Here is a 13,618-nt window from a genome sequence, read left to right as displayed (position 1 = left end):
GTCTCGTCTTTCCAGCCCCAAACAAGGTGTAGCAACGCACTCTTCCTTCTAAGGAATGAGATGAGAGACAAGGATCACTCAAGGCATCTCCCTACCTTGGGTTTGGGGGATTTTTCTTAAAGGCGAGGCGTGCATTCCTCAGCAGCTATGTACAAAGCTCCCTGAAACCTTGTCTGTGTAAAGTTAGTGTTCAGTATTTTCCAAGGCTGAAAGCTAATAATACATGGAAAGCACTTCCCTTAGGTTGAAGATCTTTTCTTTCACCTTTCCTCTTTTTCCCTGAAGGCTATAGCCTACTTTTTTATCAGTTTGCACAATCGCTTAGATAAATACCAAGAAGGAGAATCTCTTTAATTACCAAAGACACATCTTTTGAGGGGCCAAACAAAGCGTTTATTTCACCTGCCAAACTAAAGGAGAGTTATTCCAGTTTAGAAGGAAGATGCAAGCGGTTTGGGACCTTGAACAAGGCAAATATGGTTTTGGTATGTTTACTTATAGTTTTTTTTCTTCTTTTTCACTTTCTTATTGTACTGTGTGTGATTTTATATTACTTCATGCTTTTTTAAAAACCTGTTTGCTAACGTGTGTTATGGCTAATAATGGATTTAAGGGGGTTGGGGAAGGAGAAGGGAAGTATATCCAATGCATTGCTATATTTTATTACATGTGTCCTAGGGTGTGTGTGGGGGGGGGGGGGGGAGGACGAAATTGCAAAGCTGCCAAAATATGATTGAATCTAATACTAAGAACTGTGCTGTATACACTCATTTCCTAAAATAATGCAAAAATAAGAGCCAGCCCACTAAATTTTTGTATTTCCAGGCATCAGACTATTCGGTTTATATAGCAAACGAAGTGCCAGGCTTGCACTAAGTATCAAAATTTACTGTTACATTTAAAACTGCACTTAATTTTGCAACCTTGTGCAACTGACAGCAATACTAGAAAAAAGTCGAGACTGGCTGGTTGTTATCCGCAACGCCAGCTCGAAAGGAAAGCTTTCTTTTCAAGCTAGTAGTACAATTGCAAGAAGAAGGGTACTCACCATCGGGAGGTGTGGTGAAGTTTGCTTGCAGCTTTAAAGCAAATATTTATCTTTTTTGCTCTTTATTGCAACCGCGCAGATCTGACTTAAAGAAGCAATGTGCTGCTCTGAACAAAACATTCAAGGAACGGTTCCTCATTTTAAAAAGAGAGAGGGAGAGTGGAAGAGAGAGAGAGAAAGAAAGAGAGAAAAGGGGGTGGGGGGTGGGAGGCACACAAACCCAGTCCAAAAAAAAAAAAAAAAAACACCCCTATTCAGCATTGGCGTGGTGAACGCAGAGGTTAAAATCGTATGGTCCAGTTCAGCAATGCCCAAGCCAATTAATTTTAAATCCTTAAGAATTAATCAGATTATAACGAACAGAAGTTTCATTCTCGTATGCATACGTGAGCCAAAAGTCGTTTCCCTTTAAGAGAGCCTTTTCTTTTAAAGTTGAATTTTAGGCAGATAAGAGCCTTACACTAGGGGGCAGACAGATACTGTACTTGCTCCAATCTTAAGCAATTTTTTCCCTCACAGCATATGCTCTGATTTAGCACTGTAAATTTTTCAGAGGACCCAACTCTGACAGCCCCTGGTGATTTTCAAAGTACCACAAGCCAGTGGTTAAAAATTGCATTGACTTGGAAGTTCAGAGGGACACAATAGGAGCCACTTTCCCTATTCATGGTGCTTCAGTGTGGTGGAAGAGAAAAACACACACATCCTATATTCAGGGAGAAGAGGAATTCAATGAATTCTGTTAGACGTAACTGGTTTCCACTGAGTTCAGAGTGAAACTCGGTATTTGTTCGATGTTGTCTTCATATTGCGATTTAATCTGCAAAGAATTACAGCACTGTTAGGCGACTTTCAACCAGGAAAATGCATTCCCTTTTTTTTTTTTTTTTTTTTTTTTTTTAAGAATTACACAGATGTTATCCCAACTTTCTTTAAATTAAAGCTTACCACTCTTCTCATTAAAATAAATTTACATCTGCAATAAAAAAGGGTAAGGAGGGTTTTAAAAATAACAACAATAACAATGGTATCACTTTCAAAATTCAGCTTTTTGGAGATGTCTTTTCTCAGCTGATGTGCCTCTAATGAAGACGTTTCAAAATCCACCCTCTACCCTTCCTTGCCTTGGTTCTTCTCATCTTTTTTATTCAATAAAATTAGCTACAGTTCATAAGCATATTCTTCTATGTTCTCAACAAAATATAAAAGTTAGTGTTTCTAAATAAATAGTAAGACAGTATCGGTTTGTTATATTTACGTAGCTGTATTCTCCAATGAACAAGTACTTAATAATGGGCGATTCTTTAAGACTGAAGCAATCAGACTATAAAATACTTGAGATTTCAAAAAAATTCTAAATGGATTTATGAGGTGATCTCTTATTCAACCTGTTATTCTGGTGTATGTTTTTAAAAGATCATCTTACTGTGAAGATATCTGTAGTTGTGAAGAAAGAATTTAGGTCTCCCTGTAATCAATTATTCTAATCCTTTATTAAGTTAAAATGGGAATCCCCTTCATCTTGTCCTATCTAAACCTTAGCCCCACTACAGGTTTGTATTAGAAGTAATAGACAAAAGCTCTCTCCCTAAAATTTCGAAATGTGTAAATACCATCAGTGACTCTTGAAATTATAAAGTTTTTTTTTAAAAAACCATTTCCCTATTCCCCTAATTTTGTTTCTTTCCCACCTATCGTGTCATTTTTTTAAAAGTGAAAGTTATATTGTTGCTCTAATCAATTGGAATTTCCCAGCTTGGCTTTGGCTGTGACCGTCGGTACCTCTCAGTGTGGGCAATCTCATTACCTACCAGGTTTGTGATAGTTTAGTGTCCACTATAGAGGTTTTTTACAACTTTCAAATAATCTGAGCACCTGGGGCTTTAGTGAAATATGTGATAGCGGCAAGAGAATGTGGGTTGAGTTAAGGAAAGACTTGAGAGATATACAGGAGGAAAAAGTGGAATTTTTACCATCTTTATTCTTTACCTTTCTGTTATTGTCTATGTGTATGTGGACAAGGTATTTAATGCAAAGTACAGGTAGATCCAGGTTTGTGAGTGTTGGAGAAAATAGGGGGTGGGTGGGATGATGGTAGCAGAAAGGCTAGTCTAGACATCCCCAATCCCTGCGGCTACTTATATACCAAAGATGCTTCTTTTTTAGTTATTAATTAATTTGTTTATATGATGTATTTATATCTCTTGGTTCTCCATGTTTTTAACTATTCACATTTTTAACTGTATATACTTGGTTGGCTTACCTATTTAGTGTGTTTCTCTTGAGTAAAGAATCTGTGTTGTTGAGTCACAATCTTAACCTATAAATATGTAATAATCATGAACCACTGCTTCGTGGAAAGCAAACAGAAAGGTTAATAAATTGAAATATATTGCGTCCTGGGGAAATCCTGTAAGATATATGTTTGAGTCTTTTTTAAAAAACAATGCTCACACTGGCACACAGAAACAACTATCTTGAATTATTTTTGCACAACAGAACTGAGGACTATAATATATACTTGAATTAAATTGATTTTACTGATCTAAACCCTCTTTTTCTTAATATTGCATATGTGGGTGCCCAGAAAGATATGTATATGTTGATATTATTTTGAATTCCACTACAGATCTCTTCTTGTTAGAGGATTTTAATGGTTATTTGAAGGCTAGGGAAAAATCGAGAAACAATGACTTCTTTAGTCAACTATTCTGTAATCTAGAAGCAGTTTCTCTGAAGTCTTTGTCCTTATACATTGACAGATGTATTTATGATACATGGATTTTTCAGACATGTATGTGCGTGCATGTATATATACATTGATATGAGAGGAAGATAAAGTAGATGCGTTAGAAATAACCATCACATCATTCAGTCAGAAAGACCTTTTTCCTCCTCTTAAACAGACTGTTGCCCACTTTAATTTGCCATCCCTGCTTTACAGTTATTTAAATATGTGATAGTGGATAAAGCTCAGGAAATGTATTTTTAACATTATGATGGCAGTGAAATGTAATTACCTTTTGGGGGTATATATGTATATATATATACTTTATCTGAGCAATTAAAAGTTCATGTTCCACATACCTGTGAAACTTTAACCCTAAAAGAAAAAAACAGAACTGAACATTATATATATTTTTAAACCACAACAAATATAGCAATTGATTAGAGGTATTTATTAGAATAGTGGCCAATCACCTGGTGTAGCCAACGTCATTTTCATTCCCTTGTCTAACTCCCTTCATTTGCCTCCTCTCTCCCCAAGTTCCTCGAACTTTAAAAAAAAAAATGCAAGTAACTTTTCCTCCCTGACACTCTCAAAAAAAATCTGTTGAAAGCCCCAAATTCTTCCTGAAAATGGTTTTGTGGCGTCTGTATATTGAGGGGGGAATGTCTTATTTGCAATGCTTCACAAATAGCTTTTTAGTACTATTTTGCATGCATGTTTAGCTGTTTCTCTCTTCTTTGATAAAATCTCCGATTCGAGCTTTGATGGGGGGGGGGCGGAGGGGTGCAAAAAAGGAGGAAGGGGTGCAAAAAATAATCCCTTTAGCCGGGGCTTCTCCCTCCCCACCTCACTACCACCCCCGCTCCCCAAAGCCTTTCTTTCCCCCTATCCTCTCCCCCGCCCCCTCTGTTGCAAGCGGGAGGAGGGAAGGCTGAAGCGAACTGCCTGAGACTCATCTCCCTTTAGGACCGGGCAGCTCTCTCTGGCAGCCATACCAGGCAGCACAAGGCTCATTTGGCCAATGAGGGGGAAGGGGCGGTCCGAGAGCTTTTGACCAGTCAAACACAGTCTGTTGCCTTATAAGGCGAGTGGTCGCCATGGTAACGTGTGCTAAGTTGCAGCAGTCGTGTCAAAGTTCACTATATAGAGAGCTCAGTGAGCTGATCGCAGAGAAACCACTTCTGCCAGCCCCGGCGCCTATAAATCGCATTCACTCCCTAACCCCCCTTTTTAGCATATTTGATCACTTTGATTCTCTGTTCTTTTCTCTCCCCCCTCCCTCTTTTTTTCCCCCTCCCTCCCTGAGTTGCCTTCTCTGTGTGCTGTGTTGTGTGGCTTTTTTTTTTTTTTTTTTTTTTTTTTTTTTTTTTGCGCATGAAGGATGTTCTTCTAGGTTGTGATCTTCCCTCCTCTCTCTCTTTTATCATTATCCCCGCTGCTGCTGGAGAGTTGACTCTTTCCCTATGTGTCTGAACCAGCGGCGCTAGAACCACTCGCTAGAAGGAGCAAGGAGGAGGAGGAGGAGGAGCAGCAGCGGCAGCGGCGGCGGCGGCGGCGGCGGCGGCGGCAGCAGCAGCAGCAACAACAAGCGAGCTAGGGAAGCAGCAGGACGAGCGGCGGCGGCGGCGGCGACGGCGGCGGCGGCACCACGAGCGGCAGGACTAACCCATCGCGCAGGAGCCGAAGCCAAAGCAAGAATTTGATCACTTTCATGGTTATACCCCTGGACTTGAAAAAAGCTCCGGCGAGACCGTCGGCTTCCTGCACCGAACGAAGTCTTGTAGTTGTGTCTTTTTTCGCCCCTGTGTGTGTAATCTTTAATCTTTTATTCATTCTTATTTTGATGGCTTTCCTGAATGGCTGACTGTGAGCTGCCCTGGACTTGGCCCCCAGACAGTCGCCTCTCCTCCTCCAACTCCTCTGCTACAGAATAGCTTTGAGAGAGAGAGTGAGTGAGTGAGAGTGAGAGAGTGAGAGAGAGTGAGAGAGAAAGAGAGAGAAAGCAAGCGAGAGAGAGAGAGATCTTTGAAGAGATTTTTTTCTACTTCTGTCTTGAAGCCAGACAATCGACTTCCATCTCCCCCCTCCCCTCCCTCGATCTCCACATTTTGCAGATATTTGCGCTCCCCCTTCCCTCTCCCCTCCCCTACTCCTTTTTAAAGCCCCCCGAAAACCGCCAAAGCTGATCTGAAAGCAAGAAAAGCAACAAACAAACTTTCCAAAAAAAACACACACCCAGACACACTCATACACACACACACACACACACACACACACACACACAAAAGAAAGAGAGAGAGAAAAAGAGAGAGAGAGAGAGAAAGACCAGAGAGCCCGAGAGAAAGAAAGGGGAACAGGAAGTTTGGAAACGGTGTCCGATAGATATGGCAATGGTAGTTGGTGCGTGGCGAGACCCCCAAGACGATGTACCAGGAAACCAGGGAACTCAACCTTCGCAAGCACCTCCAGTACAAGGACCACCAGCCGGGGCCCCTCACACCCCGCAAACTCCGGGCCAAGGGGGCCCCCCCAGCACTCCAGCCCAGACCAACCAGCCCAGCCAGCAGAGCCAAGCCGGGGACAAGCAGCAGCAACAGCAGCACATTGAGTGTGTGGTTTGTGGGGACAAATCTAGTGGCAAACATTATGGCCAGTTTACCTGCGAGGGTTGCAAGAGTTTCTTCAAGAGGAGTGTAAGGAGGAACCTGAGTTACACTTGTCGTGCCAACAGGAACTGTCCTATAGACCAGCACCACCGCAATCAGTGTCAGTACTGCCGCCTCAAAAAATGCCTCAAAGTTGGCATGAGACGGGAAGGTATTGGGATTTCATTTGTTTTCCAATTTACAGTTCACTGCCTTTTGTATTTTTTTTTAAATCGGTCTTTAAGTAATTAAACCGAGAGAGAGAAAAAAAAAACTCAGATGGAAAAAAAACTGCATGCTTTTTCCAGCATTCCAACTGATTTCTCCCCCCCTCCCCAACCTTGTTTTGATTTTGTTTTCATTGATCGGAACTGAATTTTAATTCGACTCTGTGAAAGGGATATGATGGGGTGTTTTGTTTGGGGATTTTTGTTTAAGTCTGGTTTACTCCCCCACCCCCACCCCCAACCCCCGTTGGCTTGTTTTCTTGCATGTTCAACATATATCCCTCCCTACCCCTCCTCCCGATTAAAAAAAAAAAAAAAAAAAAAAAAAAAAACTTAACCTGAGATTATACTTTTGTACAGGAGGTTCAAATTACAATGACAATTTTATGCACTTCACTGTATTAACACAGTGTACAGGTCTCATTTGATCCTCCGTGGATTAGCATTCTGCTTTTTTAAAAAATACCTGTGTTGTTTTCTTTTTCTTTCACTTTTGGAAGGAGAGAGAACATGGTAGGATTGGGGAAAAGGCCATTCGTGGCTGCTTTCGCTCTGGGCAAGTTGGGTCTTTGTGATATAAAATTAGACGAGAAATGTGAGCTCTAGTTTTCCAATGGCGTGCTTAGTGCCTGAGCGCTGTTATGTAGGTTAAGGGTTAGGGATCGCCTTGTTTTCTTTGTGTTTCTGCAAGAGCAACTAACCTTGTAATACGTTAAATAACAAATATAAATCAAAAACATTTTAGCAACACTCTCTCGCTCCCTTTCGCCCTCTCCGTGTCTGCCTCTCTCAGGCGATCCTTTCTAATCTCTCTCGTGTCTCGCTCGCTCGCTCACTCCCTCCCCTCTGTTTCCCTCTCTTCCCCCCTCTCTTTCTCTCTCTCCTTCTCTCCATGTAAATTTATTAACCAAAAGAAAGGCCCTCAATTCACTGATCAGTTGATAGACGTGGTTTTAAATAATAATGCATTTCTCTTGCAGTGGTCTGGTTGGGGTGTGTGTTTTTTGGAAGGATTATTCGAAAGTCAATAAAGGCCGTTTGGGGCGAGCACTGTGTATTTTGAAAGAACGTCTCCCCCTCCCCCTCAGCCCCTCCCGCTCTCCCCTCCCCCAATCAATAAGAAATATCAGATGTTTAGTTGTAAAGAAGAAAAATGCCCTGAGAATGACACATTCCTCTCATAAGAGAGAAAACACAAAAGCAGCCGGGTGTGTTTAGGAAGTGAACAGTCTGGGTTCTTACCCCAGCTCCAAGCAGGAGCACTTAGGCAAGTATACAACATTATGTAGCCTCTGTGTTGGTTTGACTTTAATCAGTCAGAAAGCAAGCAGATTCCCAGATCTCTCTCTCTCACGTGTTTGCAAGCAGAGAAATCTGTCTGGAAATAACAGGGTACTCTGATCTGACTTTTTAATAGTGGTGGAGGTTGGGAGTGGAGAATACAATACAAAACAAACGCAACAAAAACTTACTCTTGAATCTTTTGAGATAACCCAACCAATTCAGGTATTAATTGCTGTAGTTTCTTCTTTATTCACTGCAGCCGTCCAGAGGGGAAGAATGCCACCCACACAGCCAACTCATGGTCAGTTCGCCTTGACAAATGGAGACCCACTCAACTGCCATTCCTACCTATCCGGATATATATCCCTGCTTCTCCGAGCTGAGCCCTACCCAACGTCCCGCTTTGGCAGCCAGTGCATGCAACCCAACAACATCATGGGCATTGAGAACATTTGTGAACTGGCAGCTCGGATGCTCTTCAGCGCAGTGGAGTGGGCCCGGAATATTCCCTTCTTCCCAGACCTCCAGATCACAGACCAGGTAGCTCTGCTCCGGCTGACCTGGAGTGAGTTGTTTGTGCTCAATGCTGCCCAATGCTCCATGCCCCTCCACGTCGCCCCGCTCCTGGCAGCGGCTGGCCTTCATGCCTCGCCAATGTCTGCTGACCGAGTGGTCGCCTTTATGGACCACATACGAATCTTCCAGGAGCAAGTGGAAAAACTGAAGGCATTACACGTTGATTCAGCAGAATACAGCTGTTTAAAGGCCATAGTCCTCTTCACCTCAGGTAGGAATCAAAGGGAAAACAAATAAACATAAAAGCCACAGCGTAGCGCCCAATGTGTTGGCCACACTTTGCTTCCTCGCCATGTGTTGAGATGGGGGAAGGGGAGGGAGAATTAATGGGAGGAGATGAGGCAGGGAGCCTGTTGGGGTCATGAGTCCAATCGCTACCCCTTCCCCCTCCCCTTGGGTGTGTGTTGGAGGTTGGGGGGGAGAAATGTGACTAGAATCCCATAGAAACTTTGTTTAGCGTGTAGACTCTTAGAGTAATGGCAGCCTGGGGAAATAAGATTGGAAGAACAATGGCATTGTAGGATAGTGTGCTTCAGGCAAACCACCCAGGCTTTAGCAGAGGGCCCAGTTAGGCTGACCCTTAAGTATAGGATCTCTCCCATTTGGGCTGAGAAGGGTCACTACATCAAATAAGCAGTGAGAATGAACTGCATTTCTCCAACTTCTCCCCATTCTATTTTACCTACCTTCTTTCCCTGCCTCCTAGTCTGAAGAGGCCAGAGGGACTCTTTCAAAATGCTTCCAGTCCTCATGGACAGTGATTGCATCCCCTTTTCCAGTACTGCCTTGCCATGGGAAAAAAAATATGGGCACTTCACAACTCTGTCTCCTTTGATGTCAGGGGAAAAGTTTGCATGCTAACTCTGCAGGAGTTCTTGCTGTAGTCCCATCCAACCTGATCTAGTGGTTTTTTTTTTAATCACATTCTTATATATATTTAAAATATATATATATATATACATATATAGGCTAATAGACCAGGGTTACAGATTGGGCTTAGTACTAGTTAGAAGCCAGAAAGAGCCCAGATGATGCTTTAAAATGTAATTAAATAGTTATATATCTCTACCTCTTGCCCTAAATTGTCAAACAAGCAAGGTATTTTCAGATAATTCAAAGGGAAAAGTATGTGCCTACTTGAACTGTATATAAATAGTGCACGAGTTATAAAACAGTAATGAATGCATTATGAAATCTAATTAGTTTGCATGTAGTTTAACCTGTGTGAGTAATGTCGCTGATATTAATTAACTCTTGAGGCCAAATTATTTTTGAGATGTACAGCTTTCCAATTTATGCAATACCTGAGCTAAACATGCTAACTCTAGGCTATATATAATGGCACTGTGCATTAGAGGCACAACTAGAAATTTTGTCAAGTTTTTTCAATCAATTCTTTTGTCAGAGCTGAGAAGGGAAAGTCCTCTAATTCAGGATGACAAACATTTAAATTGAGGTAGGACTTGAAAAATAATTACTCATCACAGTTTTTAAGTCTGATATCAGGAAACGGGGTGGGAAATGTAGTTTATGTGGGGGTAAAAAAGGACTCACAATCCTTTCCTTGTTGTGTTTAAGAGGGTCTAGGGAACCAAGTCATTAGTTGGATCTCTTCCAGGTCCTGGGTCCTGACCCAAGCTTCCTTTTATATATTATTGCTTTACACATAAAAACTATCCCCCCCCCAACCATTTCACCTTCTAAGGTCTTAAGGTAATCAATTAAAGAGCCATACAGGGGTAAAGTAAGAGTTAAATGGTGACTTTTACATCCAAGGATTTTTTATATTGGCCTGTCATTTTAGGGTGCCTTCCCTGCCCAAATACAGAAATGAATACCCCACCATTCATAAACACTTCCCATATTCCTATTCCATTTCCCTCCTCATTTCTGACCATGGAAGTGACTTTTATTTTTGGATTTGATTTTTAATTTTTAGCTTTGCTCCTAGTCTTTCTAGGAAAACAAACAAACATCTGATATTGTTGCAACATTTTAATTTTATATTACTATTTGTAAAATGTGAGGCCTGAAAATTTCCTCCCAACTAGATAATAATAAGATTCCTCTTATCTGATCCAGGAATAGATACTTAATAACAAATGCAAAAAGAAGTCTTGTGTGAGTAATTTTTTTAAAATGTCTGATCATAGGAATTTAAATATTCCTTGTATATGTGATGTATATACATAAGTATAAGTATATCCATACATTTCAATGATCTCTTTTAAAAAAAGCCTTGGTTTTAATGATGCATAATATGCATGTGTTAGTCTTACCATTGCCTAGTAAGCCACAGAAAGGTCAGGTCACAACCTGTGCTCCCTCAGCAAAGAAGCTTCTTATTTAAAGGGAATTTATTGTGTTTTTTTCTTATCAAGAGGGAGGGGGCATAGTGGCCAGTAGATATTCAGAGGGGATGCTTATTGTGGGGGTGTGAATGTGGGGGTTTTGAGAGAGAGAAGAAGCAGAAGCAGAAGAAGGAGAAGGAGAAGAAGAGGGGAAAAAAAGGGGGGGGATAGAAATAGTTCCAATGAACAGAGAGATCACAGTTTGCATGGCTGCCCCTGAATAGACTAAACTGACAAGATCAGTTTTAAAGGGCCACTTAAATCAGTTTCAAAGACTGGAGAAAAACGAGTTGTCTTCTTTGGTGGAGAATCTGTTGCTAAATCCTGGGTGCCATTACTCTTTACTGGGCCAGGTTGTAGGTTCTCCAAATTCCTTCCCTTCCCCCTGCCCCCTCCCAGCTCTTAACTAACTATATGAACATAAGCTGAAAAAATATTTTCTAGCAAAAGTGGCAACGGAGCAAGTAGACAGTGGGATATTTGGAACCCTTCGTACCCCTAGATTCACCTACTGTACTTTTCAGTGCCCTTTTATGGTGACCTAGTAGTCTCAAAACTCTGAGTCAGGGGCAATGAAATTCTTTATTTCATTGAGATTAAATGTATTTGCCTTTAAAATCTACCAGGACCACCGTCCAATGCTCTTTCTCGATCTTCTTCCTCTTTCCCCTCATTTTTTTAGTAATGCCATTTTGGGGTCTAACATCTAATTTGAAGGATGCTTGACCAAGCACTTTACACACACTTCATGTGACCCATTTCAAACCTCTTAATCTGATGAGTGTATTCTTTTTTCTTTTTTTAACTTTCTTCTAGATGCCTGTGGTCTCTCTGATGTAGCCCATGTGGAAAGCCTGCAGGAAAAGTCACAGTGTGCTTTGGAAGAGTATGTTAGGAGCCAGTACCCCAACCAGCCAACACGATTTGGAAAGCTCTTGCTTCGCCTTCCTTCCCTTCGCACTGTCTCCTCTTCTGTCATAGAGCAATTGTTTTTCGTCCGTTTGGTAGGTAAAACCCCTATAGAAACCCTAATCAGGGATATGTTACTATCTGGCAGCAGTTTTAACTGGCCTTACATGGCAATTCAATAAAAATAAAAATAAAAAAAGGGGAATGAAACAGAGAGAAAGAAAAGGCAAAAGACTGATTTGTTTGCTTAAATTCCTTCTGTTAAGAAAGGATATAAAAGGATGTTACAAGTTTGCTAAAAGAAGAGAGGGAAGAATTTAATGGACTGTGAATTTAAAAAAAAAAAAAAAGACTGTCAAATGAACTTTTACAGAATGCATTAAAAAAAAACTCCTGTGTTGGTCAGAACAACTTGCTACTTATCATTTTTGTATAAAAAAGGAAATTAGTCTTTTCTTTTTTTGGTAAACTTTTAAAATATCGCTAAAAGTGCATTTAAGGAGATTTGGAGAAAATTAGCAGAATGGAGAAAGTAAGTCTTTTTTTTCCAAATTATTAATTGTCCTGTGTCTATGTACCTATAGCTGTTCTTTTTTGTATTTTTCTGGTTCCAAACCAGTTTATTCTGTGGTTCTATAATAATTTTTGATATAATCTTGGCTTCTTAAAAACTGTGTATCCTTAAAGTATATGTTCTGCAAGAATTAAAACTGAGTCCACGAAAATATCATAGGAAGACATAAAACTTTAAAAGGCTACTTAATGATGGAAACGCACTTATAAGTGGTGACCAAAATTTAGCTGAAGCTGAGAGCTCTAATTACAGACCCAAAGGAACCACACACAACACTTAAATACCCTCTCCCACCCCCCCAAAAAAAATCCTTCCCCATAACAAACCTAGCTTTTTTTTATATTTTAAGAAAGAATGAACTGTGGAATTTATTGGCGGCCAAGGGATGTGTCCAAGACACAAGCTGAAGTTTTGAATAAAAAGTGAACTTTTGTAATTTGAATTGGGTCCCGAATAGATCTTGAATTGTTATGAGACTCCTATATCTGTTTGTATATTTGCAAACCCTTTGTATTATAATAATTGTTGATATTTTCCCTTTTTAAAAAAAATACCATTGAAATCAGCATGACAAAATAACGCTGTTGGCACTTATAGGTAACGTGATTGATTCAGTATCTTAGAGTTTACAGTTTGTGTTAAAAAACTGAAGGTTTTTTTTTAAGTGCAACATTTCTGTATACTGTAAAAGTTATAATAACTGAACTGTTTGGTCGAGTCTTTGTGTGTTATATTCCAAGGAAAATTGAAAGTATTCAGAAATTAAAATATTATTTGATATCTGAAACTTGTTTGGCTGTCACCACTGTCTTTGCATCCGAGAAAAGTCCACCTCACCTTTCTTAGAGTTTGCCCTAGGTGCTTGATTTGTTTACCTCTCACAGTAAGTTTGTTCAAACATGAAGTAGTGTATTTGCCTGTTTAATTTGGGGTTGGGAGGGTAAAGATGAAGTTCATGGTTTATCTCTGGTTTAGGAAGTGCTGGTCTGATATGGTAAACCACCCCTATTCACGTAATCCTCCTTTTAATTAAAAATGGATTTTCCAGAGAAGGCCCTTATATTTGTCACACTTAAGTGCCTGCATAGGAAAGGTATTGTTGTGAAAAGTATTAGGAATCTTGAGATCAGTATCTATTTTATGATCAGAAGAAAATCTTTTGTACATTTCTGACATTCACGCACAAGATCATTCAAGCAAACTAATAGCAGTATTGTAAATATAGGACAGTTGTTTGCAAAGAGTTTTCTTTAAGTGCGTGTGATTTTTAAAA

At 40.3% G+C, this 13,618-nt stretch overlaps 1 protein-coding gene across 7 annotated transcripts; it reads left to right on the top strand.

The window, feature by feature from the left end:
- The first annotated feature begins 360 nt into the window (after positions 1-360).
- On the top strand, positions 361-13,132 carry NR2F2 (nuclear receptor subfamily 2 group F member 2). Of its 7 annotated transcripts, none has more exons than XM_044665426.1 (4): positions 6,077-6,247; positions 6,371-6,596; positions 8,195-8,722; positions 11,679-13,132. In XM_044665426.1, exons 1-4 carry the CDS (start codon positions 6,164-6,166, stop codon positions 11,951-11,953), a joined length of 1,113 nt encoding a protein of 370 aa, XP_044521361.1. In that variant the 5' UTR covers positions 6,077-6,163; the 3' UTR covers positions 11,954-13,132. The 7 variants fall into 7 exon arrangements, with proteins under 7 accessions (XP_044521362.1, XP_044521364.1, XP_044521361.1 ...); XM_044665425.1 differs by having other exon boundaries at positions 6,077-6,268; XM_044665427.1 differs by lacking the exons at positions 6,077-6,247; positions 6,371-6,596 and adding an exon at positions 361-485.
- Positions 13,133-13,618: the final 486 nt, after the last annotated feature.

This window comes from Gracilinanus agilis, chromosome 2 (genome assembly GCF_016433145.1).
Source record: "Gracilinanus agilis isolate LMUSP501 chromosome 2, AgileGrace, whole genome shotgun sequence".
In the NCBI taxonomy this organism is placed as follows: domain Eukaryota; kingdom Metazoa; phylum Chordata; class Mammalia; order Didelphimorphia; family Didelphidae; genus Gracilinanus; species Gracilinanus agilis.
Note: the sequence above shows the minus strand (reverse complement) of the source record. Positions and strands in the feature narration are given on the sequence as shown.

Excerpts from the sequence above, each read along its gene's own strand:
- NR2F2 (XM_044665423.1), top strand. The coding sequence starts at position 6,164 with ATGGCAATGGTAGTTGGTGCGTGGCGAGACCCCCAAGACGATGTACCA. Across the intron at positions 6,597-8,173 it reads AGTTGGCATGAGACGGGAAG|TTTCTTCTTTATTCACTGCA; the intron begins GTATTGGGATTT and ends TAATTGCTGTAG. Across the intron at positions 8,723-11,678 it reads CATAGTCCTCTTCACCTCAG|ATGCCTGTGGTCTCTCTGAT; the intron begins GTAGGAATCAAA and ends ACTTTCTTCTAG.